General features: G+C 59.8%; 2 protein-coding genes across 2 annotated transcripts in view; both read right to left on the bottom strand.

Moving 5' to 3' along the window:
• The window catches only part of ARHGEF17 (Rho guanine nucleotide exchange factor 17), a 36,680-nt gene extending 15,875 nt beyond the window's left edge, over window positions 1-20,805 (bottom strand). The window contains exon 1 of the mRNA XM_082007262.1: window positions 16,664-20,805. Within this exon, the coding sequence (XP_081863388.1) occupies window positions 16,664-19,963 (3,300 nt within the window). The 5' untranslated portion in view covers window positions 19,964-20,805. The remainder of the gene's footprint in view (window positions 1-16,663) is intronic.
• Window positions 20,806-23,279: 2,474 nt separating this feature from the next.
• Window positions 23,280-24,272, bottom strand: P2RY6 (pyrimidinergic receptor P2Y6; the record flags this gene model as incomplete). The annotated part of the gene is made up of 1 exon (XM_082010505.1): window positions 23,280-24,272. The coding sequence occupies one exon, from the start codon at window positions 24,270-24,272 to the stop codon at window positions 23,280-23,282; it is 993 nt and encodes a 330-aa protein (XP_081866631.1).
• Window positions 24,273-26,153: the final 1,881 nt, after the last annotated feature.

Raw genomic sequence — 26,153 nt, 5'->3', positions numbered from 1 at the left:
TCTATTGGGGGGGGTCCCCAGGTACTCTGTCCCCCCTCCCTGACCTTACAGACAGGGAAATTGAGGCAGGGAGCAATCCTGCTCGGCCCCCCCTCCCGACATCATCACCTCAGCACCCACATCCCTGCTTGCCGGGTGAGGCACCCTGCCAGGATCCGTTTGTAACACTCCCCTCTTGCTTCGTTAATTAAATCTAATTAGCCGCTCGCCCCGTTTCCACAGCAACGGCGTGCAGCGGGGCTGCAGCCAGTAAATTTCCTCTTGCTAACGAGGATGATGAGTCTCCCACCCTGGGGATGGCACAGCACCCATCCCGGCCCCTCCCCGGCCCCCTCCCCAGCGCGCGTGGTAGAGAACGGCCAACTCGGTGCATGTAATGAGAGGGATGGTGCAGCAGCCTTAGATACACTCCCAGGATCAGGGAGAAGGGGCCCGCCGTGCCCGGCGTGGGCATGATGGGTGCCGGCTGCAGCCCCCTTAGATCTAATCGCTTTAGGGGTAACGAGACTGTTTGCAAGGCAGCGGCTCCTGCAGCTCCTGCCGCAGCACCACAGTGGCCCCTGAGCCCTTTCTGTTGCAGTCCCGGATCCGTCCGGGTTGCAGTCCCGGATCCGTCCGGGTTGCAGTCCCGGATCCGTTTGGGTTGCAGTCCCGGATCCGTCCGGGTTGCAGTCCCGGATCCGTTTGGGTTGCAGTCCCGGATCCGTCCGGGTTGCAGTCCCGGATCCGTCTGGTTGCAGTCCCCGAGCCATCTGTGCTGTAACCCCAGATCTATCTGGGTTGCAGTCCTGGCCCCATCTGAGTTGCACCCCTGAGCTCTCCCGAGATCCAGTCCCAGACCCATTTCTGCCATAATCCATGTTTTATTCGGGTCTCAGTCCCAGAGCCATTTCTGTGCAACCCCAGAGCCAGCCGGGTTGCGCACCTGGGCCCCTGTGGGTCGCAGTTTTGGACGCGTTCAGGTTGCAATCCGGGGCCCATCCGGTTTCCGATCCCAGACCCATTTGGGCTCCAAACCCCGGGCTGGGCTGCAACCGGCCCATCTGCACTGCAACCCCCGACCCGTTTCTGGGATAGGGCTGCAATCCCGGGCTCATCCACTGCAGTTCTAAACCCGTCTGGGTTGCAAATCTGGGCCAAATTTGGGTGCAATCCCAGGCCCATCTGGGCTGCGATGCTGCACTGCGCTGGGCTGCAACTCCGGGCTCGTCTGGTTTGCAGTCCTGGGCTCATGTGGGTTCCAATCCCAGACCCACCTGGCTGCAATCTCAATCCCATTCCCATTGCAATCCCAGACCCACCTGGCTGCAATCTCAATCCCATTCCTGTTGCAATCCCACACTCACCTGGGTTGCAATCCCAGACCCATCTGGCTGCAATCTCAATCCCATTCCCATTGCAATCCCAGACTCATCTGGGTTGCAATCCCAGACCCACCTGGCTGCAATCTCAATCCCATTCCCGTTACAATCCCAGACTCATCTGGTTGTAAATCCTGGACGCGCCTGGGCTGCAGTTCTGGACCCGTTTGGGCTGCAACCCCAGAGCCACCTGGGCTGCAACCCCAGACACACGCGGGTTGCAGTCCTGGGTCCATCTGCGCTGCAGTCCCGGGCTCACCTGGGTTGCAATCCCGATCCGGGTTGCAATCCCAAACCCGTTCCTCTCGCAGTCCCTGACCCACCAGGGTTGCAAACCCAAGGCCGTCTGCATTGCAATCTCCGATCCACCCGGTTTGCAAACCCATTCCTCTTGCAATCCCTGCCTCGTTTAAATTGCAACCCCAGCCCCAGCTGGCCTGTGACGCCGTGACGGCCGTGACGCTGCGACGCCGTGACGCTGCGACGGTGACCCGGCCGCTCCGCCTGCAGCAACGCCCTCGAGCCCTCCCACGGGCTTGTTCCCCCGGGCGAGCGGGGGGATCCCTCCACCCCTCCATCTGCAAAGGGTCCTTCCCACATCACCACTCTCCAAACACCTCCCTGGAGTCAAGCCTGTCATTTAACTGTGCGAGTAGATTCTCCGGTGTCTACTATTAAGGTTGAGCTTTCTGCTTGATGGGTTTAAAAACCACTCTGAAACCCACCCAAAAACCTCTTTGGGTGTTAATCAGGGAGGACGGATGGATGGAGAAGGGTTAAGCCCGTTGCCGCCCGGACCAGGGAAGGAGCCAGGCCGGACCCCGCTGTGCATTCAGGGGCCCAGCGGAGGTCACCTCCCCGTCACCCAGGAAAGAAACAGCCGGAGCGATGCCGGCCGTCCCCGCTGGCTGACAAGCCCGGACCCCCCTGCGCGCGGCCCGCAGCCCACAGGAAATTCCTGGGAGCGTTTGGCCACTCCAACAGCGCTGCCTATTTTTAGGGCCATCTAAAATATGAGCCGGTTATTTTTAGCAGCGTGGCTTTTTGTAAACACCTTTAGATTTCCCTTCGGACAATCCTTTTCTTTTTTTTAAATTGAAACCTGGGTGTTTCCTCCCCAAAAAAACTCCAAACCCTCCCCAGAGAAGCATCCCAATCCCTTGGGATGGAGCCAAGAGGCTCATCTCCCATCCCAAAGAGTTATAGAAGCACTACGAGGATGCTCCCAAAAACCCCAAAGATGGAGCGGATCCGACAGTGGAGATTTGGGGGTCGATTCGGCAGCACCCCAAATCCAGGATGGGGGAGCTCAGAGAGGGGATCTTCCCCCAGTTTTCCCCTCCAGCACTGGAAATACAACCCCCCAACCTCGCTTGGCCTCCCACCGAAGGACGGGAGCTCTCCTAGGCTGCTCTATTTTATTTTTTAATAAAAAATCCAGGTGCAAATCCATCATTTTGCTTTTTAAAGACAAATGGGGTTTGAGGAGAAAGGGAGGGTGGGGGTGTACCTCCATGAGGAGTCCCAGCCATCATGGCAACCTCTGGCCCTTGAGCCCAGGCTGAGACCGTGCACACATCAGTGCATGTAACGATGCCGCTTGCAGCCACTTCGAGGACTCTCTTCCCCTGCCCCAGCCCCAAATCACGCTGCCAGTGGGAACTGGGTCGCTGAAGCCAGGGACACGCAGGCGGGTGTCACACGCGCTGTCACCACCCGGCTGGGATGCTAAAATCACGTCCCATGGGAAGAGGGATCTCCGTATCCCTGGAGATGCTGTTTCACCTCAAAATTGCCTTCCCGGAGCCGCAATACACAGCGTTTCTCTGAGGTCAGCGGTGCACTGAGTTGTGCCAGGGCTCAGCCATACCCTGAGTGAGCTATAGCGGGGATTTTGACCTGGAGACCTCACTTGGGGGCAAAAAAATCAAGTTTTAGGCAAAATGTGGAGCGTTTCAGACCATTTGGGGAGCAGGATTTGCCACTCGGGGCCTTCCCAGCTCACCCTTCCCGCAGCTGCCGAAGGAGGAGCTACCCCTGCTAGCAAAATTATTCCCACCCTTCCAAAATTGCCAAAATTTTAAGTATAAATAAATACAAGTTGTTTTTCCCTCGTTGTGGCTTGTCTTCACTGCCGGCTCCTGATGCTCTGCCCTGCTGGGGGGTTGGGGGTGGGTGGGGATTCTCTAGGGTCTGGTAGTAGGGTTGTGCTAGGAGCAGCCTGAATCTGGGCACCTCCTTGAGACCTTCATTCCCAGTTTGGAAGAAACTGGGGAGAACTGGGATTTCTGCACCTTTTCTCTTCTTCCTGGGGCAGATCCCACTGGAGGGAGCTGAGACACAGCGGGAGCCACTGGCCCATGGGGGACAGTCCCTGCCCCAGGGAGCCCGCGCTCCATGGGCTTAACAATTTTAACGCACCCTTGGCTTTATTTCTACCAAAACCCCAGGAAAAAAAGGCTCAGAAACAAAACTGGACCCGCTTCCATCCATCCCGACGTGACGAGCTAACATCGCCGCCGCAAACGGCATCACCCCGACACGTAAAATTTGCTTGCGCAGCCGGAAAAGCCCCTGATGATGGCTGGCACCATCATCCAAAACAGGACGATGCTGTTACATCCGATTCCGTATCTCCTCAACCGCTCGGTTTCTGGCAGGAGAATCGCTTCGAGAAAAATCCCATTATCTCCTCTCGGGATGTTTTGAAGCAGGTTTGACTGGGTTTTGCGGGGCTTTCAAGGCAAACCCATCCAGCCTTCGCCTCGGGATAAATGACGCTCGGCCGTACGTCCCAGAGCTCTGTGCCGCATGGGCACGGCAGCCACCGGACGGGCGAAGACCTTGCTTTGCTGCGTCCCAGCCCCTGGTATCCCTGGGTCCCAGTCACCACCAGCCCTGGTACCAGTCACCTCCAGCCCTGAACACGTCATCTCAAGCCCTGGTACCAGTCACCCCATCCCTGGGCACCAGTAGCTGCCATCACTGGTACAAGCCACCCCATCCCTGGTACTAGTCCTCCCCATCCCTGAGTATCATTCACCGCATCCCTGGGCACATCACTTTATCCCTGGGCATCAGTCACCTCCTTCCTGGGTACCAGTCACCTCTATCGCTGGGTACCAGTCAGCTCCTTCTTGGAGCATGTCACCCCACCCCTGGGTACCAATCATCCCATCCCTGGGACCTCCAGGCCCTGTGTCTTGGAGAAACCACCCTCCACATCCCAGGGGAACATGAGGACCGTGCTATGGAAGAGGGGCTGTGCCTGAGCTAGGCATCACAGAATGACAGAATCATTACGGTTGGAAAAGACCTTGAAGATCATCAAGTCCAACTGTCAACCCAACCCCACCATGCCCACTAAACCATGTCCTGAAGTGCCACGTCCACACGGCTTTTGAACACCCCAGTGATGGTGATTCCACCACCTCCCTGGGCAGCCTGTGCCAATGCCTGACCACTCTCTCCGTAAAGAAATTTTTCCTAATATCCAATCTAAACCTCCCCCGGCGCAACTTGAGTCCATTTCCTCTCGTCCTATCACTTGTTACTTGGGAGAAGAGACCAACACCCACCTCACCACAACCCCCTCTCAGGCAGTTGTAGAGAGCGATGAGGGCTCCCCTCAGCCTCCTCTTCTCCAGACTGAACACCCCCAGTTCCCTCAGCCGCTCCTCATCAGACTTGTGCTCCAGACCCCTCACCAGCTCCGTTGCCCTTCTCTGGACACGCTCCAGCACCTCAACGTCCTTCTTGTAGTGAGGGACCCAACACTGAACACAGGATTCAAGGTGCGGCCTCACCAGTGCCAATTACAAGGGGACGATCTCTTCCCTGCTCCTGCTGGCCACACTATTGCTGATACAGGCCAGGACGCTGTTGGCCTTCTTGGCCACCTGGGCACACTGCCGGCTCATGTTCAGCTGGCTGTCGACTAGCACCCCCAGGTCCCTTTCCGCCGGGCAGCTCTCCAGCCACTCCTCCCCAAGCCTGTAGCGTTGCATGGGGTTGTTGTGACCCAAGTGCAGGACCCTGCACTTGGCCTTATTAAACCTCATACAGTTGGCCTCTGCCCATCGATCCAGCCTGTCCAGATCCCTCTGCAGAGCCCTCCTACCCTCCAGCAGATCAACACTCCCACTCAGCTTGGTGTCATCTGCAAACTGACTGAGGGAGCACTCGATCCCCTCATCCAGATCATCTATAAAGACATTGAACGAGCCCTGGGGAACACCGCTTGTGCCCGGCCACCAGCCGGATTTAACGCCGTTCGCCACAACTCTCTGGGCTTGGCCATCCAGCCAGTTCCTCACCCAGCGAAGAGTACGCCCATCCAAGCCGTGAGCCACCAGTTTCTCCAGGAGAAGGCTGTGGGAATCATGTCCGGGGTTGCATCCCCTCCCCTCCCAGCTGCTCGCTGTTCTCCCACGGGTAAGAAAAGTCTGAGTCGCTTTCCAAAGCGTAATTTCTTGAAAGGAAATAAGAGCATAAATCAGCGGCTCTGATTCAGCTCCGCTTCGGTTACTAATAATACCCCCGTGTTTATTCGCAGCCCTGGGGCTGGAGATGTTTGCTTTTCCCTCGGTCGTGGTTTTTCCCAGGCTCCCAGCTCACAGAGGAGCCTCCATTTGTTCAGGGATGCTCCCGTGGAGAAACGGCGGCACAACCGCCTCCGGGACAGGGAGGAAGAGGAGGAGGAGGAAGAGGAGGAGGAGGGAGGCTTCAGACCCAAACGGATGCTCCGAGAATTCATTTTTTTCCCCTTCTTTGACTTCTCGGCTGCGGTGATTCATCCCGGGAGGACACGGCCTGGCTGTAATTCTGCTTTATTAAGTGTGAGAAAAAGCCAGGAATACAAAACAAAGGAGTTGAAGCAACTTTTTCAGGGCAGGGTGGAAGGATGCCGGGCATCCCGGTGCTGGCCCGGGGAGCGGCAGCACGGGGAGCGGTGCCGGCGGGATGGGGAGCGGGGAGACGGCGGGAAGTTCATTTCCCCAAAGAAAGAAAAATTCATCCTCTAAATTCATCGCGGGGATTTTCCCATGGGATTTTCCCTCAAAATCAGGGTTTGCATTGCTGGCGCCGGGGTACGAGGTGTTCCCCCCCCCAAATAGGAGGCTCAGGGTCATGCTGGCGCACCTCAGGGCATCCTCCCTCCTCCGCTGCCCGCAGCAGGCTGGCACCACCCCACGGGTGCCCCCCTCCCCACGTCCCCCTCCCACCCGCTCCGCGACGCTCACCCCAATTTAACCCCCCTTTCCCGCTGCCGTCCACCCGCCGGCGCGTTCGCAGAGCCCTTGCAAAACTCATGTCCAGGGCACGGCGGGGGGCTTGCCGGCCCCCCGTTTGCCGCCAGCCTTTGCCGAGCCCTCGAGCAGCTTTCACCAAATATGGAAGGTTTTTTTTGCCTCCGGTTTTCGGCACGCAGGCCGCGGCCCAAGAACGCAGCCTTCCAGATGCTGAGGTCAGGCGCGCTCTTCTCCCCCCCTTCGCCGCCGCCTCCCGGCGCGCTCGGCCCCGCGCCCACCGGGCGAGGGGTAACGCCGCCCCTCGACTCGCCAGCACCCCTGGATCCCCCGCCAGCATCCTCCGCTGCTGGCGTAAGCCGCACCCCGCGTCCCACAGCACCCCAAAAACCAATAGTTATTGGGATCTGGGGGGGAGAGGGAAGCCGCGGAGGAGAAGGGTGCCTGGTGCCGGCACCCCTTGGCATTGCCGCTGGGTGCCAGCCTGGCACGTGTGGGTAGGAGGTGAGCTGGTGGCATGGGGCGTGGATCCAGGCAAGGGGGGTGCAAGCAAACCTGGGGTACCCAGGAAGGCGCCAGCCTGGTACCCAGGGAGTGATGGGCACCAGGAGCCGATGGGCACCCAAAAGCCAAAAGGCACCCAGGAGCTGATGGGCACCCAGCAGCCCTTGGGTATCAGGCGTTGATGGGCACTAGGAGCCGGTGGGCACCCAAGAGCCAAAAGGCATCCAGGAGCTACTGGGCACCCAGGAGCTACTGGGCACCCAGGAGCCACTGGGCACCAGGAGCGTATGGACACCAGGGGCTGATGGGCACCAGGAGTATATGGGCACCAGGAGCCAATGGGCACCAGAAGCTGATGGGCATCCAGGGCTCCATGTGGACCCAGAATTCTGGGGTCACCAGAAGTCAAGAGGTATCTAGGAGCCAAAGGGCACCCAAGACTTGATGGATGCTCAGAAGCTGATGGATGCCCAGGAGCTACCCTGGAGTCCATGGGCACCCAGGAGCTGATGGGCACCAGGACCTGGAAACTCCAAGGAGTCCATGGGCACCCAGAAGCCACCCAGAGTGCATGAGGATGCATGAGCTGATGGATTCCCAGGATCCAGGAGGTACCAGGAGTCCACAGACACCCATGAACCCACAAGCAACCACAAAATGACAGGCACCCATGAGCTGATGGGCACCCAGGAGCCAACAGGTACCAGGAGTCCATGGGTGCCCAGAAATCCACAAGCATCCAGGAGCTGACGGACACCCAGAAGCTGATGGGCACCCAAGGAGCCAACAGGTACCAGGAGTCCACAGGCACCCAGAAATCCACAAGCACCCAGGAGCTGACGGACACCCAGGAGCTGATGGACACCCAGGAGCTGGTGGGCACCCAGGATTCCATGCGCACCCAGGAGCTGATGGACACCCAGGAGCTGATGGGCACCCAGGATTCCAGGAGCACCCAGGAGCTGATGGGCACCCAGGAGCTGATGGACACAGAGGAGCCAGGAGCCCCGAACAGCCCATGCCGTGCCCCTGCCCCGGCCCTTCTCATGCCCCCCTACCTGGATCCATGCCCTTGGCAGCAGCCTGGGTGCAACCACCAGGAGGAGTCCCACTTTGTTCCCATGCCAGTCTCCATCCCCAGCGTCACCCGTGCCCCACGGACACCCAGCCCCGCAGCACCCCACGCGTGGCAGGTCCCCTCGCCCAGCACGGCTACAACGGCGGAGGCAGGGAGCCAGTGGGGGGACAACATGGACCTTGCCAGGAACGCCCACATCTCACGTCACATCACGGCGAGGCGAGAGGTGACGCCTTCCCTGTCGTGTCATTGTCACGGCAGCGCCCCGGAGGAGGGGGGAGGTGAAAAAAGGGCATTTCGGCATCTACTGACCTGTGCCAGGTTCGGATGACCAAGGGACGAGTCCCCTCTCCGCTTACTGAGGCTCTGAGCCATCTACATCCCATCTCATCAGGTTTTTGGGCAACCCCAAAAAAAAACCCAGGACCAAACCCGATCCCCTACCGCTAGCGACGGTGTTTCTGCCGAGGGGTCAGGATGAAACCCTTCCAAAAAAAAAAAAAAGGCAAGAAGAAGGATGCCAAATCAGGGCAGGCCGACGAGTCCGCTGCTACTCCGGCTAAAAAAAGCAGGAAACCATATCCCGGGCTTGGAGATGCCAATCTTCCCATGCAAACAACTCCCTTCTTGTTTTTTTTGGAGAGTACCGGCAGGCTCGGGAACGGGCGGTCACAAATAGCAACTCCACAGCACCGCCAAGGAAACCTTCTCCAGCCCCAGGAACCACGTGGGGATGCTGATGTCCCACATCAGGACGGTGGCTCCTCCAGAGGGAACCTGGTGGTAGCCAACTCCTGTTGCAATGGTCACTCCTATGAAGGGGACCTGGTGGTGGCTGTCCCCATGTTGCCATAATGACTCCTCCAGGGGGGACCTGGTGGTGGCGATCCCCATGTCAGGATGGTAACTTCTCCAGAGGGGACCTGGTGGTGGCTGTTTCCACATCAGGATGGTGACTCCTTCAGGGGGACCTGGTGGTGGCTGTCCCCACATTGGGATGGAGGCTTCTCTGGAGGGGACCTGGTGGTGGCTGTCCCCCTGTCAGGATGGTGGCTTCTCCGGAGGGGACCTGATGGTGGTCGTTCCCACGTTGGGATGGTGGCTTCTCCAGAGGGAACCTGGTGGTGGACACCACTGCAGATGTCCTTTCCCCAGCACACCCATGCAGAGATGTCTTAGTGGGGGTCGTTGGTGTCTTGGATGTCATCAGTGGGGTGGAAGGTGGTGGCGGCCATTCCTTGGTTCCCAAAAAGGGACATGCCCAGGGGCTCTGGGACACCAGAGGACATGGGGGTCACACAAGCCCAACATGTTCCTGCTATCAACCTTCTACCCCTCAACTTAAAGGGATTCAACTTAAAATAACATATATAAGGCACAGGGGGACACGCAGCTTGGGGACAGCCCCCATCTGCAACCAGGAGCGGCGGTCATGGAGCAACTGGTACCAGTGCGGCAGGGACTGGGCCGTCTGGGACCAGCCCCCTGTCTGCCGGAAGCCCAGCAGCTCCGACGGGAGTTTGCATGAAGAGTGAGTTACTGGAATATTTTTACCCAGATGCTGATTTTCGTTCTCCCTCCCATTGGCCGGGCCACAGTTCCCAAAGACCCAAAAGCAAACACGCTATTTTTAGAGAAGAGTTCATTTACTGGAGCCATTCCCTTTGAAATTCCTCACCCATCCTCTCCATGGAAACCGAGGGAGCCCGGAGAAACAGCCCCACCGGGACCAACCATCGGAGCTTTAAAAAGAGCCACGTTGAGGGAGAGGGGGTGGAAGTGGAGGATTTTTCTTCTCCGGACGCATCCTGGCATCCATTTCCACCACACGATGGTGGAAATGGCAATGTGTTTGGTTGAGTGGGTTCTGTCTGTGCAAGCTGGGCTTGATGCCTTCAGGAGGAGATGTCTTGGAAGACGGACCATGCCCGCTCTGAAAATCATGCCTGTATGGCTAGTGGGGCCTGTTGTTTTGGATGGGTGGTGGGGATGGGTGGAGGAGGATGGGTGGATGGGTGGATGGGGATGGCTGGAGATGGGAGCAGATGGATGGAGATGGGAGCAGATGGATGGACAGGTGGATGGGTGGATGGATATGAATGGGTGGAGATGGATATATGTGGATGGAGATGCGTGGGTGGGTGGATGGATGGATGGAGATGGGTGGATGGACATGGATAAATGAATGGAGCTAGATGGATGGATGGATGGCTAGGGAAAGAAGGGAGGGAGGGAGGGAGGGAGGGAGGGAGGAAGGAAGGAAGGAAGGAAGGAAGGAAGGAAGGAAGGAAGGAAGGAAGGAAGGAAGGAAGGAAGGAAGGAAGGAAGGAAAAGAAGGAAGGAAGGAAAAGAAGGAAGGAAGGAAGGAAGGGAAAGAAGGGAGGGAGGAAGGGGGGAAGGGGGGAAGGGGGAAAGGGGGAAGGGAGGGAATCTCTTCCCTCACTTTCCAGGGGAAAGCCCTGGGACAAGGGGAAGAAACTGTACAGACCAAACCCCAGCGGTGCCCCGCTGCATCTTCCCTTGGTGTGACGGCACCACCTTCTCCATCCTGAACTTGGGAGACGTTCCTGCTGCAGTTCCGAAGATGCAGGAACTGCCCCATCGGGACCTGCCTGCGCCGGACGGGTGGCGGAGCTCAGCGCCGGAGTCACAGCAAGCAGAGACCTCGGCACATCACCTCTCTGGTCCCTCCCACCACGTAGGGATCAGCATCTGCGGGAAACCTCCCTCTTCGGAAATATCCCTGGGAAAGGCTTTAAACCCCATAACCCTTGCAAGGATGGAGTAACGCCGTCAGCAAGCAAGACCCAGGAAGCTTTGAGCCTCCATCCCCGCTGAGCTCGGCAGGACGGTGCCAACGATGCACGTGCACATGGCAGAGGCGCTGACCTGCTGCTTCCCCTGCAAGAGCGGATCAGGGGTTGAGGCCACCTCCTCCCAGCAGCGGCTTCGGAGGCGTGCGATTTTGCACGGAAAAGCCCAGGCACGAAGCCCTGTGCACGCGCGCAGGCAGGGTGCAGGCAGGCTGCCCAGACATGCGGAGCGGCCGGTGCAATGCACACACGGTGACGGTGCAGCCCTGCACCACCCCCGTGCATCGCTGGGTGCGTGCACCAGAAGCACCGACGGCTCCGTGCACCCCTGCACACCCAGCGCCCCAGATCCATCCCTGCACCCCTGCGCGTGCACCCCGGCACCACGTACCTCTCTGTGCACCCCTGCATGTGCACAGCAGCACCAGGGATCTCCCCACGCGCTCCTGCATGTGCACCCCTGCAACCAGGGACCTCTCTCTGCACCCCTCCTGCGTGTGCACCCCGGCACCAGGTACTTTCCTATGCACCCTTGCACGGGTACCCCTGCACCAAGGACCTCTGTGCGCACCCCTGCACAAGAACCCCTGCACCAAGCACCTTCCCATGCACCCCAGCACTGCAGACCTCCCCGTGCAGGGATGCACCTGCACCCCAGCACCAGGGATCTCCCTGTACACCCCTGCACGTGCACCCCTGCACCGGGGACCTCTCTGTGCACCCCTGCATGTGCACCCCTGCACCGGGGATCTCCCCATGCACCCCTGAACGGGCACCCCTGCACCGGGGATCTCCCATGGCTCCCCATGCACCCCTGCACCAGGGACCTCCTGCACGTGTACCCCTGCACTGGGGACCTCCCTATGCACCCCCACATGTGCACCCCTGCATCAAGGACCTCCCCATGCACCCCTGAACGGGCACCCCTGCACTGGGGACCTCCCTATGCACCCCACACGTGCACCCCTGCACCAGGGACCTCCCAATGCACCCCACACGTGCACCCCTGCACCGGGGACCTCCCCATGCACCCCACACGTGCACCCCTGCACTGGGGATCTCCCCATGCACCCCTGAACAGGCACCCCTGCACCAGGGACCTCCCCATGCACCCCACACGTGCACCCCTGCACCGGGGACCTCCCCCTGCACCCCCGCAGGTGCACCCCAGCACCCGCGCAGGGCCGTGGGTCTCTCCGCAGGCTGGAAGCCGAGCTCGCGCCGAACCCGTCCCAGCCTCCCACCCTGGCCGCAGCGCCGGCACCCTGCCAAGAGCCCGACCTTTGGGCCGGGCGGCCGCGGGCCGAGGCCACCCCCCGCACCGCGCTCGGCCCGGCGCTAACCCTCTCGCTTCGGGGGCCAGGTCCTGCCCCACGGCCACCGTCACAGGGCACCCCCCACCCATGGGGCGCTACCCTGGGGCGTTTGGGCGCGAAGGATGCGTATCCCGGCTGGCCCATCCCCTCCCTTGGAGTTTGCTGCCTAATGAATTAAATTTTAATTAAGGCGGGGGTAGGCACCGGGGACAAGGAGCAAGGGGGGGGCTGGGTGGTGGTGGTCACCCAAAGGCGTTCAAAACCCCGGCAGGGGGGAAGGGAAGGGGCAGAAATGGGCAGAGTTAAGGGGATGTGGGCTGGCTCAGCCCCCCGGCCATGTTGCTTGGCCCCGTGCCGGTGGTCGCAGCGTCGGTCCGTGCCGCTGGTAGGTAGCATCACCTGTGGGTCCCCCCGATGTTGGCCAACTTCTCCTTGCTCCACCCCACCTCCACCCTCCCTCCGAAGGGCAGCGGGGGCTGCCTGCGTGCCTCAGTTTCCCCCCCCGCAGCGTTTCGCTGAAGCAGGGGTGCAAACCCCGGGCAAACCATCGGCGCAGGCACTGAGAGAGGAAAGCCAAGATTCACCCGTCCCCATCCTCTCCCCGCAACGGCTTTCATTATAGATTTCAAGTAACGCCAAAAAATGAGAAAACTCCCAGCCGTGGCCCAAAACCTGGTTTCTACGGAGATTTACGGAAAGGGAACGGAGGGATAGATTAGGTCCAAAGATGCCAAATTTTGGTCAAGGAATATAAAGCCAGTGCGTGGACCTGGCCCTTGAGCTGCCCCCAAAGCGAGGACGAGCTTCTAGAGGATGAGCTACGCCGGGGCGAGCTCGGAGGGAGGGTGCTCGGGAGGGATGGGGGGGATTACGCAAGCGTCCCTGGGAACGTGACCCCGATATTTCCCTCCGGAGAGCCCCCTCCACGGCTTTTTCGGGGTGCGGCCGCCCCGCTCGGGGAGCAGCAGGTGGGGAAGGTGGCGGCCGGGGCGCCGGGGGCCACGTTCCCACGACTGCTCCGCTCCCGCGAGGTGCTATATTTAAATCAATATTTTCCTGTTTAATCCGACTGCTGCTAAGTCAACAAACAGAGCAGGGCAGTGAACATACCTAATTTTCCATCCCGTGCTGGGTTTGGCCACAGGGAAAAGAAAGATGCAAGGGGTTGCCAGACTAGCATCCCACTCATACCTTCACCGAGCAGCAAACGGACCCCAAATCCACCCCAAATGCACCCTAAACGCACCCCAAATGAACCCTTGCTTGGTGCCGGGCTGCTGCGCACGCGCGTGCACGGGTGTGCAAGCACGTGCTGCCCATCCCAGCGGCTCATGGGATGCCGGAGGCAGAAAATCTCCTCTGTCTTGAGTTTTTTGGGGGTTTTTTTGTCTTGCTTTCTTGAAAGCATCCTTTCTTCCCGCTGCCCCCGCGCCGTGTGCCGGAACGGGACGTGCTGCTAACGGCTCCTGGGGAATTAAAAGCCTCGTGCCTGGCATCAGACACAGGGTGAAGGAGCTCTTCTGCACCCAGGATGGCTCGGCCGGCTCCAGCCCCATGGAGGATCGCTGGAAAGCACCCAGGACAAACAGTCCTGCCGCCGAGGGAGAACAGCACGTCACCTCTCCCAGCCGGGACACGCCGGGCAGCTGAACCCGGCAAAGAGCCGGCGCGGCAGTGCGCACCTCCGCCAAAACCACCCCCAAACCATGGGGGCTGGGAAAATATCCCGGGGGGAATGATGCTGCAGGGATGCTGGTCCCCAGGAGAATTACCTTGGGGGAATAATTGAGTGATGCCGGTCCCCAGGAGAATATCCCGGGGGGATAATTCTAAAAGGATGCTGGCCCCCAGGAGAGTATCTTGGGGGAATGATGCTGCAGGGATACCCGATCCCAAGAGAGTATCTTGGGGGAGCAAGATATATCCTGGGAGAGAATGTTTCGGGGGGAACATCGCCACACACTTGCTGGAGCCCATCATCAATCCCTTCCCAGCATCATCTGCTAGAGACGGACACCAGGACGGACGGACCATCGCCATGACAGGGGACGGATGCTCCAACGCCCCCCAAACCCTCAAGCAACGATGACCATTTCCCCAAGCAGGCGACCGACCTCACGACGCCGGCCCTCTCCCTTGAGTTAGGGAGGGGGAAAAAATAAATACATAAAAAATAGAGCTTATTTCTTTGCCGTCGGTCAGGGAGCACGTAAATCTCCTCTCCCAGCCAGCCGTGCTGGTGCCAAGTTATATCCGGTCCTCGATGCTCTCGCCTATAATTAAAGCAACTCCCTTGCAGGGCTCGGTCCCCCTCCGCCCCCCCCCAGCCCTGGCTGGTGCCATCTGAAATAAAACATCCCAGCTCCACGATATAATAAATCAAAAAGAGAAATAAAAAAATCCTGGTTTCAGTTATGTTATGGCTGCAGCACAAAGAAACTCAAAGGCAGGAGAGAGATCTGAAGATACAGCTGCGGCGTTGCCCTTAAAAGGGAAAATTCGCACCCTCTTCGCCGAGGCCGGCGGGTTCAAGCAAGGTGAGGAGCAGCACCCCCGGGGTCCGGCCCCGCGGGGTGGCCCACGTCCCTGAGGTGATGCGCAGCCAAACTGGGCTCCCAGTTGCCAGAGCCCAGTGCTGGAGTGGGTAAAAATCCACCCGGAATGACCCCAAAGCGATGGGGGTCGGGGGGGCGTACCGGGGTGCGGGGTCAGCAGAGCATCCCCGATTCCGCGGCCGTCACGGGGCGAGCGCCGTCCCTGGAGCACCGCGGGGAGCTTCCCGAATCGGAAATATCTCTTCATGAATTATTAACGTAAACCATATCTTACATAAACTTAAAATATTAATAATTTAGTAAGAGAGATTTCTTTATAAAGAAATGCCAGCGGGTGCATCGCCCCGGGGACCTGCCAACGTCCCCGACGTGCCACCAGCTCTGGTCCCGGGAGGTTCCTCGTTACCCCACTTAATGCCTGATGCTTCAGTAGGACTTTTCACCTCGAGATCAGACTCTAAACCAGTGCATTGGGCAAAAATGCTGCAAAATTCACCCAAAATTATTTCCAAGGATATTTTACACAGGAGTCAAGAGGTCCCCACTCTTGGCCACCAACGGCTGTTGTCCAGCGATGGGGACAACAGACGGAGAAGCAGCTGGATGCGGGGCAGAGCCCCCCAGGAGAATATCTCGGGGGAATGGTGCTGCAGGGATGCTGGACCCCAAGAAAACATCTTGGGGGATCTGGATTTGGGGTGCATGCAGAGAAAAACACCCCTGCTCCACACGGCTCTGCCCCGGCCACCAAGGGTTACGCCACCAGGCTCAGCCCCGGGGACTTCACGCTTGGCTGCCGGCGGCTGTTGGAAGGGAACGGTCCAGCCCGTCCTCTTAAATCAGCATCGAAGCGGGGTGAGAGAGCCCTGCCAGCCCCGTTCCCGCAAGCTCGTGGCTCGTCCCCCGCGGGAGCGGGTATTTCTGGGCTTCGCCCAGAGCTATTAAAAGCCTCGTGGGTGCCGGCGCTGCTGTGCCGCAGGAGGAGGTGGCACTTCCAAGAGCTTCCCGGCACAAACACCCGGAGAGATGGGAACCCAAGTCCATCTTCAAACAACAGCCGAGGGGCCGGCGATGCCAAAAACCCACCCTGGGAAAGACCCCAAAGCACACGGCCGTGCCCCGGGACAAGCAAACCACTCTGCATCTCCCAAGCAGCGTTAATTCCTCCAACGGGCTGGAAAAAACTTTAGCCATCGATAAAATATTTGGCGCACGCACAGGAGTATTTTTCCCCTTTTCCCACACTGCCGGCACGGCAAAGCCCGTGGTCCCAGGTGGAGGGATAGTGATTTTTTGGGTGGGAAAAAAATGCCAATTTGCTCAATAAGGGGAATGACATGGGGAATCCCAAGTAAAAGGACAACTTAAGCCCTCCCTGCCAAGGAAAAAGCAATTTTTGGTTCAGCATTTTGGGGCCAGCCAAGAGCACGCCCATTTACCAGGACCGTATATAGCATCACTGGGAGACGTTGTGTATAAATATAGCATATAATTTATACATAAAAAAACACCTTTCACCAAAATTTGGTGCTATTTAACCTGGAAACCGCTTCTTCCCACCCAAAAATCACCTTTTGCGGGGAGTGAGGTTGCTCCTACAAGCAAGAGCTCATTCCCCTGGGACCGCCAGAGAGGGCTGGGAAGGCTGTTGGCCATCCGCCAGCGCATCCGTAGATGGGACTTTGTCCCCAACGAGGGACACGTGAGGGACCCCCAAAGCCACCGCTGCTTTGGGGGGTGATGTACCCCATGAAACAAAGGTGTTTTAAGGATGGGTGGGCACTTACCACCTGTGGTTTGGTCCTGGGGCCATGTTCGTCGGGCGGTCGTGGGCACCGGGGCAGCCGGGGTGGTGGGGCAGCGGGAGGAGAGCGAGGTCCATCCCCAGGACCAGGGGATGCGTCACCTGAGTTGAGGGCCAGCATGTACCGCTTGGTGACATCCTCCAGCGAAGGAGGTTGGAGGGTTGGGAAGCATTTGCCGGGTGAGCGGCCGGCAGCCGGCGTGGGGAGGTGGCTGTGGTGGCTGGAGGGGACAAGCGGCTCGGGGACAGTGATGGGGATGAAGGTGGCGGGCTCGCTGGTGTGACGGACGTGCTTGGTGGTCGGGCGGCTCTTGGCGAGGATGGCAGGTGCCGGTGGCGGTTGGTTTTCCTGGTGAGCCGCGCGGTTGGAGCGCTTCTTGGAGCTGCGCCGGGCGATACGAGGGGACAACACATCAGCCAACTTGGGGTCAAAGCCATAGCCGCGGCCGGTGCCTGGTGCTGCTGGTTGTGACGAGAGGATGGGCTCGCTGCTGGACGGTGGGATGCTGGGCTCCAGCTCGCTGATGGCTTCACCGGGACCTTCAAAGGCGCCGGCCGGCAGCTCACCGCGGCGGCTGGGGTCACTCAACGACTTCTTCTTAATGGTCTTGCCATTGCCCTTCTCATCGATGAGCTTAGCCATGGCGCCGGGCTGGCTGACGATGGTTTGGATGAGGCTGCTGTAGTCCCGCGGCCCATCGCTGCCGAGCGACAGGTCGCTGCCTGCGCTTCCTGCGCTGCCTGCAATGGCGGCGGGTTGGGGGATGCCCGCCTTGGCGCTCAGCGAGCCCAGGAGGTTGCTGTCGACGGAGAAATTCTTCGCCTCCTCTGCCACCGAGCATCTCCGGTGAGGCATGGGGTCGCTCAGGGAGCGGTAGGGCTCGGTGCCACCCTCAACGCCACCCTCCACCCCATTGGTACCTGCCGAGGGGAACTTACGGCGGCGCCGCAAGCTGCCGGGGGTGCTCGGTGTCTCGGATTTGCCAGCTGGAAGGTCTTCAACTGCCACTGCTGGGTGAGCGGGCAGTGGCGTTTCGATGTCACCGGCTGCCGGCCCGGCGTTGGGTAGTGTCCAAGCATCCACGGCTTCGTGCAGGTCTTGGAAGGGCATCCCGGCAGGCTCCGGCTCCGTGACGATGCCCTCGTCCGTCACACTCGACTCGTGACCCGACAGCTCCTCCACGGATTTCCTGCGAGCAAGGTTCTTCTCTGACTCCACTTCCTTCAAACACCGCGTGCTCTCTGCCCGTCCCCGAAGGGTCACGTCCATCGTCTCTGTCGGTGCCACCACCTCAGCGCCCTCCACACCTCCGCTGTCCTTCTGCTCGGCCGTGAAGCCGTAGTCCTGCTGGGAACCCATCCTGCTGATCTTCTCAAAGACCTGCCTCGCCTCCTGGATGTACTGGTCCTGGATGACCATGGGGAGAGCATCCTCGTCCCCCCGCTGCCCGCCATCCGAAGCCACCTGGTCCTGGCTGTCCACACTGGCCAGGAGGAGCTCCGAGGAGCTCTGCTTCATCGTGCTCTGTAAGAAAAGCCGCCGTGTCCCCAATTTTTCAGAGCAGGTGAAGGACTTGGCGCGACGCAAGGTGGCCGTCAGGTCCTTGAGCGTTGGCCGTTCACCCTGCGCCCAGCGGTTGGGGGGCTGAGCGGCGCCGCAGCTGCCCGGGGAGGTGTTGGCAATGCCGGAGCAGCCGTCGGAGCCCGTGTCAAGGCCGATCCTCACCCCTTTCTTCTTCACCTTCAGCTCTGAGAGGTCCGATTTGAGGAAGCTGAGGAGCGTCAGGGTCTCGGTGGCGATGTCGGGGTTGGACAAGGACTTGCGGTGCTTGGCCCGCTCCCCCTCCAGCCCCGGCTGGTGCAGGCTCTCCAAGTCCGGTTTCACCTTGGCCGGGGTCTGCGGCAACTTGGGACGGATGCGGACCACCGGCTGCCCCCACGCCAGGCCATCGCTTGTCCCGAAACTGGGTGACCGATAGACTCCGTAACCTGCCTGGAGAGTCCGCCCTTGGTTGGGCCAACAGATCCCAAACTGTTCCTCTTCCTTCAGCGTCTCCGTGCTGGAGTAACGACTGCTGCTCCGCGACCCACCAGGGCTGCCGAAGGGCAGGATGTTCACCTTGGAGACACGGGCCACCACGGGCAACGGATGACGGGGGACCACCCTCCCGCAGCCTTCGGCCTCGGCATCGCCGCCATCCGCCGGGCTCTCCCAACCACCGCTCTCCTTCTTTTTCTTCCGGGCAGCGCGGTGACGGTGGGCACCGCTTTGCCCTTCGCCTTCGCTGCCCGACGAGGCGCGGGGAGAGCGGGATGCCGCCGCCGCCGCCGCTTCATCCTCCCCGTTGGCGCGGGGCGATGGGGAGGAGGAGGGTGGTTGCGGTCGAGTCGAGTTATGCCAGGAATGCGGGCCGGGCTCCGGCGGAGCTCCGCGGGGAGAACGGAGAGCCGGGTGCGGGACGCGGCTGCGGGGTGGGGGCGGCGGGGGAGCTCCCCGAGCGCTCCCGGTTCTAGTCCCGCTCCCAGCCCCGTTCCCGTTCCCCATCCCGGTCCCATTCCCGGTTCCCCCCGTAGGTTGCCGGCAGCTTTCCCCGAAGAGTTTCCGCATCGCCGGGACGCTGGGCCAACGCGGCGGCTCCGCGTTCACCCCCGGGCCCGGCGGCGACGTCGGCGGCGGCGATGGCGGCGGGGGGGCCGGGGACGGTAGCTGAGCCCCGGCATGAACCGGGCCCGTTGGCTCCGGCTCGGTAAAACGAAGCGAAAGCTGCCGTACCGAGGGGGCCAGGCTGCCAAAAGCCCGGCCCGGTTCTTGCTCCGCGATCGACGCTGAAACTTTCCTACCCGGGAAGAAGAAGAAGGAGGAGGAGGAGGAGGAGGAGGAAGGCGGGGAGGAGGCGGGCAGGAGCCACCGACCCGCCGCTACCCCCCGGCCGCTGCCCCCCTCCGCCATTGTCTGCCCCCCCCCGCCGCCGCCTCCGCCCGCCCCCGGCCCCGCCGCCGCCGCGCCCCGGCCCCGGCCCCGCCGCAGGCACCGCCCGGCCCCGCTCCTCCTCCGGGCTGCCGGCGGCCTCCATCCCCCCCGCTTTGTTTTCTCACTCTCCCCCCGCTCTTTTTTTTCTTTTTTCTGTTTTTTTTCTTTTTTTTTTCTTTTTTTTTTTTTGGCTTTTCCTCCTCCCTCACCCCCTGCTTTTTTATTTGTTGCATTCAAATAAACTTTCCTCCCCGGAGGCGTGGTTTCCTCCCGCAGAGGGGGATGGTTGGAGATTTTGCCCTTTTTTTTCATTTAATTTTCCTTTTTTTTTTTTTTTTTTTTTGAGGGGGGTGGTGGGAGAAGAGGAAGGCGGCCGCAGAGCTGCCCTCCCGCTGCCAGGCCAAGCAGGAGCACCCCGCATCCTTCAGCCCCCCTCCCTGCATCCTTCACACCCCCCTCCATCCTTCACCCCATGCCTCATCCCCATCCCTCCATCTCCTCCCAATTATTTTTTTTTTTTTTAAGGGGAAAACAGGATAAGTAAGCAAAAATTTGGGTGCCAGCGAGAGATCCTTCCCTGTACCGTGGATTTCTCCAGCCCTTGCTTTGCAGCTCATCCTGGGGAAGGCAGAACACCTTGTTCCCAACTCGCAAAGAGCTCCAGTGACGCACTGTCCCACAAACAGACTTTCTCACGGTTTTTTAGCATCACTTGTCAGCGCTTGCTATTTGTGGCTCATAACCCCCTTTCCCTCAAGACAACAGATTTATTGCTGGGGATGTGAAAAATGAAAGGTGGCTGGGAGGGCGGTTGATGGGTGACCTGGGGCCTTGGCAGAGTGGATGGGGCTGGAGAGGTGACCTGGCCACGTAAAGGACATCGTTGTCACTGTCCCAGGGGCACAAAAAACCCCTGATGGTGATTAAAACTTCCCCAACACCCCCGTAAATGCATTTTTCAGGATCTAAAAAGTGCCTCCGGCCATGCTGTGAGCTGCAACGCCCTGGCAGGTATTCCTTCCCCGGCTCTCCCTTCCCTCCCTCCGCCCTCCTCCCCTGGTTCCTCCAGGGCTGGGTGTCTCACAGCCGTAAGGATGACATCCCCATGGTGTCCCCATGGTCACCCGGCGTTCAGGATGGGATTTTGGGAAGAGCCACACGTTTCGCTGCCTCTCGATGTTGTAGCAGCTGATCCTCAGGCTGCTGGTGTTGAGCATCTCGCAAGCAAAGGAGATGTTTTGAAGCACCCACCCCATCTCTAAGGCACCCCGTTGTGCCCATCACCCTGGCTTCTAGGCCTGGTGGTAGAAAAAACTCCTGATGGGACCCCAAGGCTGGACAGGACATGGTCAGACCCAAAGTGTAAAAATTCATGAGCTGTGTGTGCCTCCTAGCCTTAAACCCACCTAAAATTCGTGATTCCACTGTCAGGGACCTCATCAGGGTGCCCTGGGGCTGCTGGGTGTTGCTGCCTGAGCAGCCACCACCAGCCTTTTTTGGGACCTGCTGATTTTTTTTCCCCTCAAAGCTGTATTGCAGTTAAATTTTGGCCGCCCACCTGGTCCCATGGGTGCTGTCCAGGCAAGGGGTGGTGTGATGGAGCAGGGCTCCTCCATGCCTCCCTGGAGGCGGGTGGGCACCCACAGACCCAGCTGAATTTCTCCAAATCTGAATATTTTGCGCCCTCTCCTGGGTCCGGATGGTGTGGCCCGCTGTCTCCCACCCTGCCACCCTTCCTTTTTTCTGGGAAGAGTTGGGGGCACCGGGCTGGGAGTGTCCCAATGGCCACCAACTCTTGCAGCCCCCGGCATTTTGCCCTTCCACTGCAGAGCCTCGAAAATAGATGGGAGAAGATTTTGGCACGGATGAGCTCCGGCCAAGGGAAACCCCAGGGCTGGTTGCGCCTCCTCCATCACTTTCTGTGCTCCAACCCAGAGCCGTTGGCACCGTGCATGGTCTTCCCCACCGGGACGCGGCCACCGCTCCTGCAAAACCAGGCAGCTCGAGCCAACGCCATCACAGGATCCCTCTCCACTCCAGCCCGCTGCAATGCTGAGATCTTTAAGCATCATCCAAGAGCTGACGACCGCCCTGGGTACCCTCCTCATCCTCGTGACAGCAAGGAGCCACGTGGGGACCACCAGCCCCGGATGCTGGCCGGGTACCCGAGGAGGATGCCGTGCGCTTGTGGGGAGCAAATCGGGATGAAGTCGCACACTGGGCGCGGGGGGATGCTCATCTCTGGCGATTTGAAGCAAATTGCTTAAATCTACTTTGACGTGATTATTACACACAACCTGCAAGAAATCCAGTGATACAGGTATCCCTCTCTCTCTATGTGTATGTATACTATATATACATACATACACTGTATAGTACATATAGTGTATTCAGGGCAGAGAGTATCTACGCCATGTAGCCTGTGCTGGGCTACAAACCTTCCCTTGCTTGGATGTATTATATGTACGTATATATAGTGGGTGTATATACGTGTACATATCCACCTGAAAAAGGGGAGGAAGTTTATTCTATACATCCTGTACATTAAAGAAGACTTGCAGAGCGATTAGTGGTACATCCACCCCGCGCTGTGTAAGCAAATCCCTCCTTGCTGGGGGGAAGCAGCGTCCCGTCGGAGGCTGTGGGGAGCAAAGCTCAAGCCCCAGCCCAGCATGGGGGTGGTAGAGAGGCCAAACCAATGGTGGGATGTGTGATGACATGGCTGAGGACACCAAGTATCTCGGTGGCGTAGGTTTCCTGACTCCTGGCATCGTGTCCAGGTGTGCTGGCTCTGATGCTGGTGGATCCTGGTTAGGAGATGACAGCAGGATGCTGAGGATGCTGGGATGGGCCAGTTTTGGGGTGCTGGGCTAAGCAGGGAGCGGGACCTTGATGGTGCTGAAGGTCCCCAGGCAAGTGACAACACCGCTGGCTTGTGTCTAACCCAGACCATGGTCGTCACTTGGGTAGGTTATCCAGTGCGGGTGTCCCAGTTGCCCTTGTGTTCCCCCTCCCCAGCTCCCAGTCTGGTCAGGGATGCTCTTCCACCATTTTGCGGCACCAGTGGTACCAGCAGGCCTATGTCTCTTACTGGTCTGGCCCCATTCTGGGGACTGGGGTATAGGGATGTCCTAGTATTACCCCCAAAAATATCCATGACACTGGTCTTCAGCTGGAGAAACACATGGCCCCATGTTCCCCAGAGGCACGAGCTGAGCCAAACCCTCCCCAGCCTTCACATGGCCCCACCAGGGAAGCTTTAAATGAGAAGAGGGAGAAATCATCCCCCAGCAGCTTGCCCTGAGCCAAGGACCATGTCCTCCACGGTCCCACTGTGGTCTCCATGGTCCTACCAGTGGTTTTTACTGCATCGGTGGTTTGTCCACCACGGAAACATGGCACTAAGCTGCTCAAACTGAGCAACTGAGCCAGAGGGCGGACACCAGATCTGTGTCTTAATGGGGTTAATACTGTTCTGCTGCAGGCTAGAGATGGGATGAAAGTGCTGAAAGCTCGGGAGATGCTGTCCTCCTGTCCTCCAGCAGGTCTCCAGCTGAATCCATCTCTGCTTTAGCCAAAATTGCTCCATGCCCAGTCCTGGTGACACCGAGGTGGCCCTCATCCTCACCTAGGAACCGTAGGTAACACAATGGTCGTGCCGCCACTTGGAGCTCATCTTGTCGAGGAGGTAACGCGTGCTCTCACGAAACTTGCGTTGGGTGAAGTAGAAGAGGATGGGGTCAAGGACACTGTTCATGCTGGCGAAGGGACGCGTGCACTTGTAGGCGATGGCAAATGCCTGCAGAGCTGGGCAGGGCAAGCTGGGTGAGGAACGGACGATCAGGTAGATAGTCTTGGTGAGGTGGAAGGGGAAAAAGCTGATGGAGAAGACGATGACCACGATGATGATCATACGCACGGCTTTGTCCTTCCTCTTGTGCACTGCCAAGCCGATCAGCTCATCCTTCTGGCACAGGATCCGGGCCATGCTGCAGTAGCAGGCGAGGATGGCCACGAAGGGCAGCAGGAAGCCGGTGACGGTGAGGGTGATGCCGTAGGGGAAGTAGGCGGCAGAGCGATCTGGTGGACTCAGGTCGTAGCAGACGGTGCGGTTCCTTTGGGTGCCGGTGGAAGCAAAGACAAAGGTGGGCAGGCACTGGGCAATGACGATGAACCACACTGCAGCGCACACCAGCCATGTCAGCTTCTTCCCCTTCTTCTTGTGCCATGAGGCCAAGGGGTGGCAGATGCCCAGGTACCGTTGGACGCTGATGCAGGTGAGGAAGAAGATGCTGCCATGTAGGTTGGTGTAGAACTGGAAGCGGACGAATTTGCAGGTGAAGTCCCCAAAAGGCCAGTAATCCTTCTGGGTGTAGTTGTAGATGAGGAGCGGGAGGGAGCAGACGTAGAGCAGGTCAGCCGTGGCCAGGTTCAACATGTAGATCATGGTGCGGCTGAGCGCCTTACGGGCCACCCAGATCTGCCCGATGACCACAGCGTTCAAGGGCAACCCCACCATGAACACCATGGAGTAGACCAGGGGCAGCAAGACCTGCTTGAACTCCTCGTGGAAGGTGCACGAGTTCCTCCCAGTGCCCATGAGGGCCGTCAAGTTGTCCATGGTGGTGGTTCCCCCTTGTTGATGTCCTCTCTGCTGGTGTGGCCCTTCAGCAGCGCCTGTGAATGACAAAAGGGACAGTTGGTGACTTGGCCACGTGGTGTCACATCCACCCTAGCAAGATGAACCTGGACCAGTGTGTGAGACCCCACAGCCCCATCCTTGGGCATTGGGGCAACCCCCAGTGTCAGCACAGGCTGGGGGGTGAAGGGATGGAGAACAGCCTCATGGAGAAGGACTTCGGGATCCCGGTGGGTGAGAAGCTGGACAGGAGCCAGCAATGTGCACTCACAGCCCAGAAGCCAACCGTGTCCTGGGTTGCCCCCAAAGCCGCGTGGCCAGCAGGGCGAGGGAGGGGATTCTGCCCCTCTGCCCCGCTCTGGGGAGAACCCCCTGCAGTGCTGCGTCCAGCTCTGGAGCCCTCGGCACAGGAGAGACACGGACCTGCTGGAGCGGGGCCAGAGGAGGCCCCAGCAACGCTCTGAGGACTGGAACAGCCCTGCTGGGAGGACAGGCTGGGAGAGCTGGGGGGGCTCAGCCTGGAGCAGAGAAGGCTCCGGGGAGACCTTCCTGCAGCTGCCAGGGCTGAGAGGGGCTGAGGAGAAAAGTGGGGACAGACTTTTTAGCAGGGCCTGTAGTGACAGGACAAGGGGTGACGGTTTTAAACTGAAAGAGGGGAGAGTTAGACTAGATAGATGGAAGAAATGTTCACAGTGAGTATGGTGAACCCCTGTCCCAGGCTGCCCAGAGAGGTGGTGGATGCCCCATCCCTGGAAACCTCCCAGGTCAGGCTGGACGGGGCTGTGAGCACCCTGCTCGAGTTGGGGATGTCCCTGCTCATGGCAGGGGGTTGGACTAGGTGGTCTTGAAAGGTCCCTTCCAACCAAACCCTTCTGTCATTCTAAAGCAGGATGATGGATTTAAGGGTCCGTCAGGAAGGTGAAGGTGGAGAGAGCGGGACCGCGGCACAGGGGACAGCGTGGTAGCCGCGATTGCCACCGTCTCAGCCCCGCTTGCCCCGGCGCTTGCACCCCACGGAAAGGTTTGCACGAGGCCAACCCGCCCTCACCCCGGCGCGGGAGAGGAGCCCGCGGCGCGGTGCCGCCGGCCGCCGGCGCGGCGCCCAGCTCCTCTGCAGGGGGTGCCAAAACGCCACGGGCGGTCACCCCAGCGGGCTGCGTCCCCCGAGTTTCGGGAGACGCCGCCTAAACGGAGCCCAGCGTGACCCACAGATGTTTTGTGGTTACTTTCATCCGGGAATCGGGACTGGTGACGCTCTGGTCCCGGAGGTTTTCGGTTTTGTGGGCGAAGAGAGCCCATCCACGTGGCCTCTGGGCTGCCTCTGAGCTGGAGAAGAGGCCACCTGCTTTTCTTAGAGGCTGAGACTAGCGTGAAAGAGGTGGTCCTACGGCACGAGGAGACCCCTGACCCCCAAGCCGTGTCCCTTGGCCGAATCCTTTGCCGTGCCACCCATGGGTGCTACGCGCTGCAGGGCTGCGGCAGCTGGAGGCGCGGGCAGAGCCGCTCCTCCTTCCTCCTCTCGCTTCCTCCACCGCCGGCGGACCCGCCCGCAGCCCCGGCCGGCCGCGCGGGGCCGGCCCCCGCTTCCCTCGCACGCCCCGGCAACAGCCCCGGCGCCTGGGAGGGACAAGCTGGCCTGGAAATGGGGTGGCCGGTGCCCCCACGCCGGCTGGGGGGGGGGGGGGAAACTGAGGCAGAGAGGGGGGTGGCCGAGCTCCGGCCGGGCGCGTGGGGCAGAGGGGGACGCACGAGTCCAGGGGCCACCCCCTTAGCTCGTACCACCGCCGTGGTGTCCCCAGTTCGGGTCTTTGGGGATTTAGCAGCCCCGGAGCACAGCCTGGCCATGGGCTCAGGCTTGGGGAG

Source organism: Phaethon aethereus (assembly GCF_964289735.1).
Source record: "Phaethon aethereus genome assembly, chromosome: 1".
NCBI classification, from domain to species: Eukaryota; Metazoa; Chordata; class Aves; order Phaethontiformes; family Phaethontidae; genus Phaethon; species Phaethon aethereus.
The sequence above is the reverse complement of the archived record's forward strand: the minus strand, read 5'-3'. Positions and strand labels throughout refer to the sequence as shown.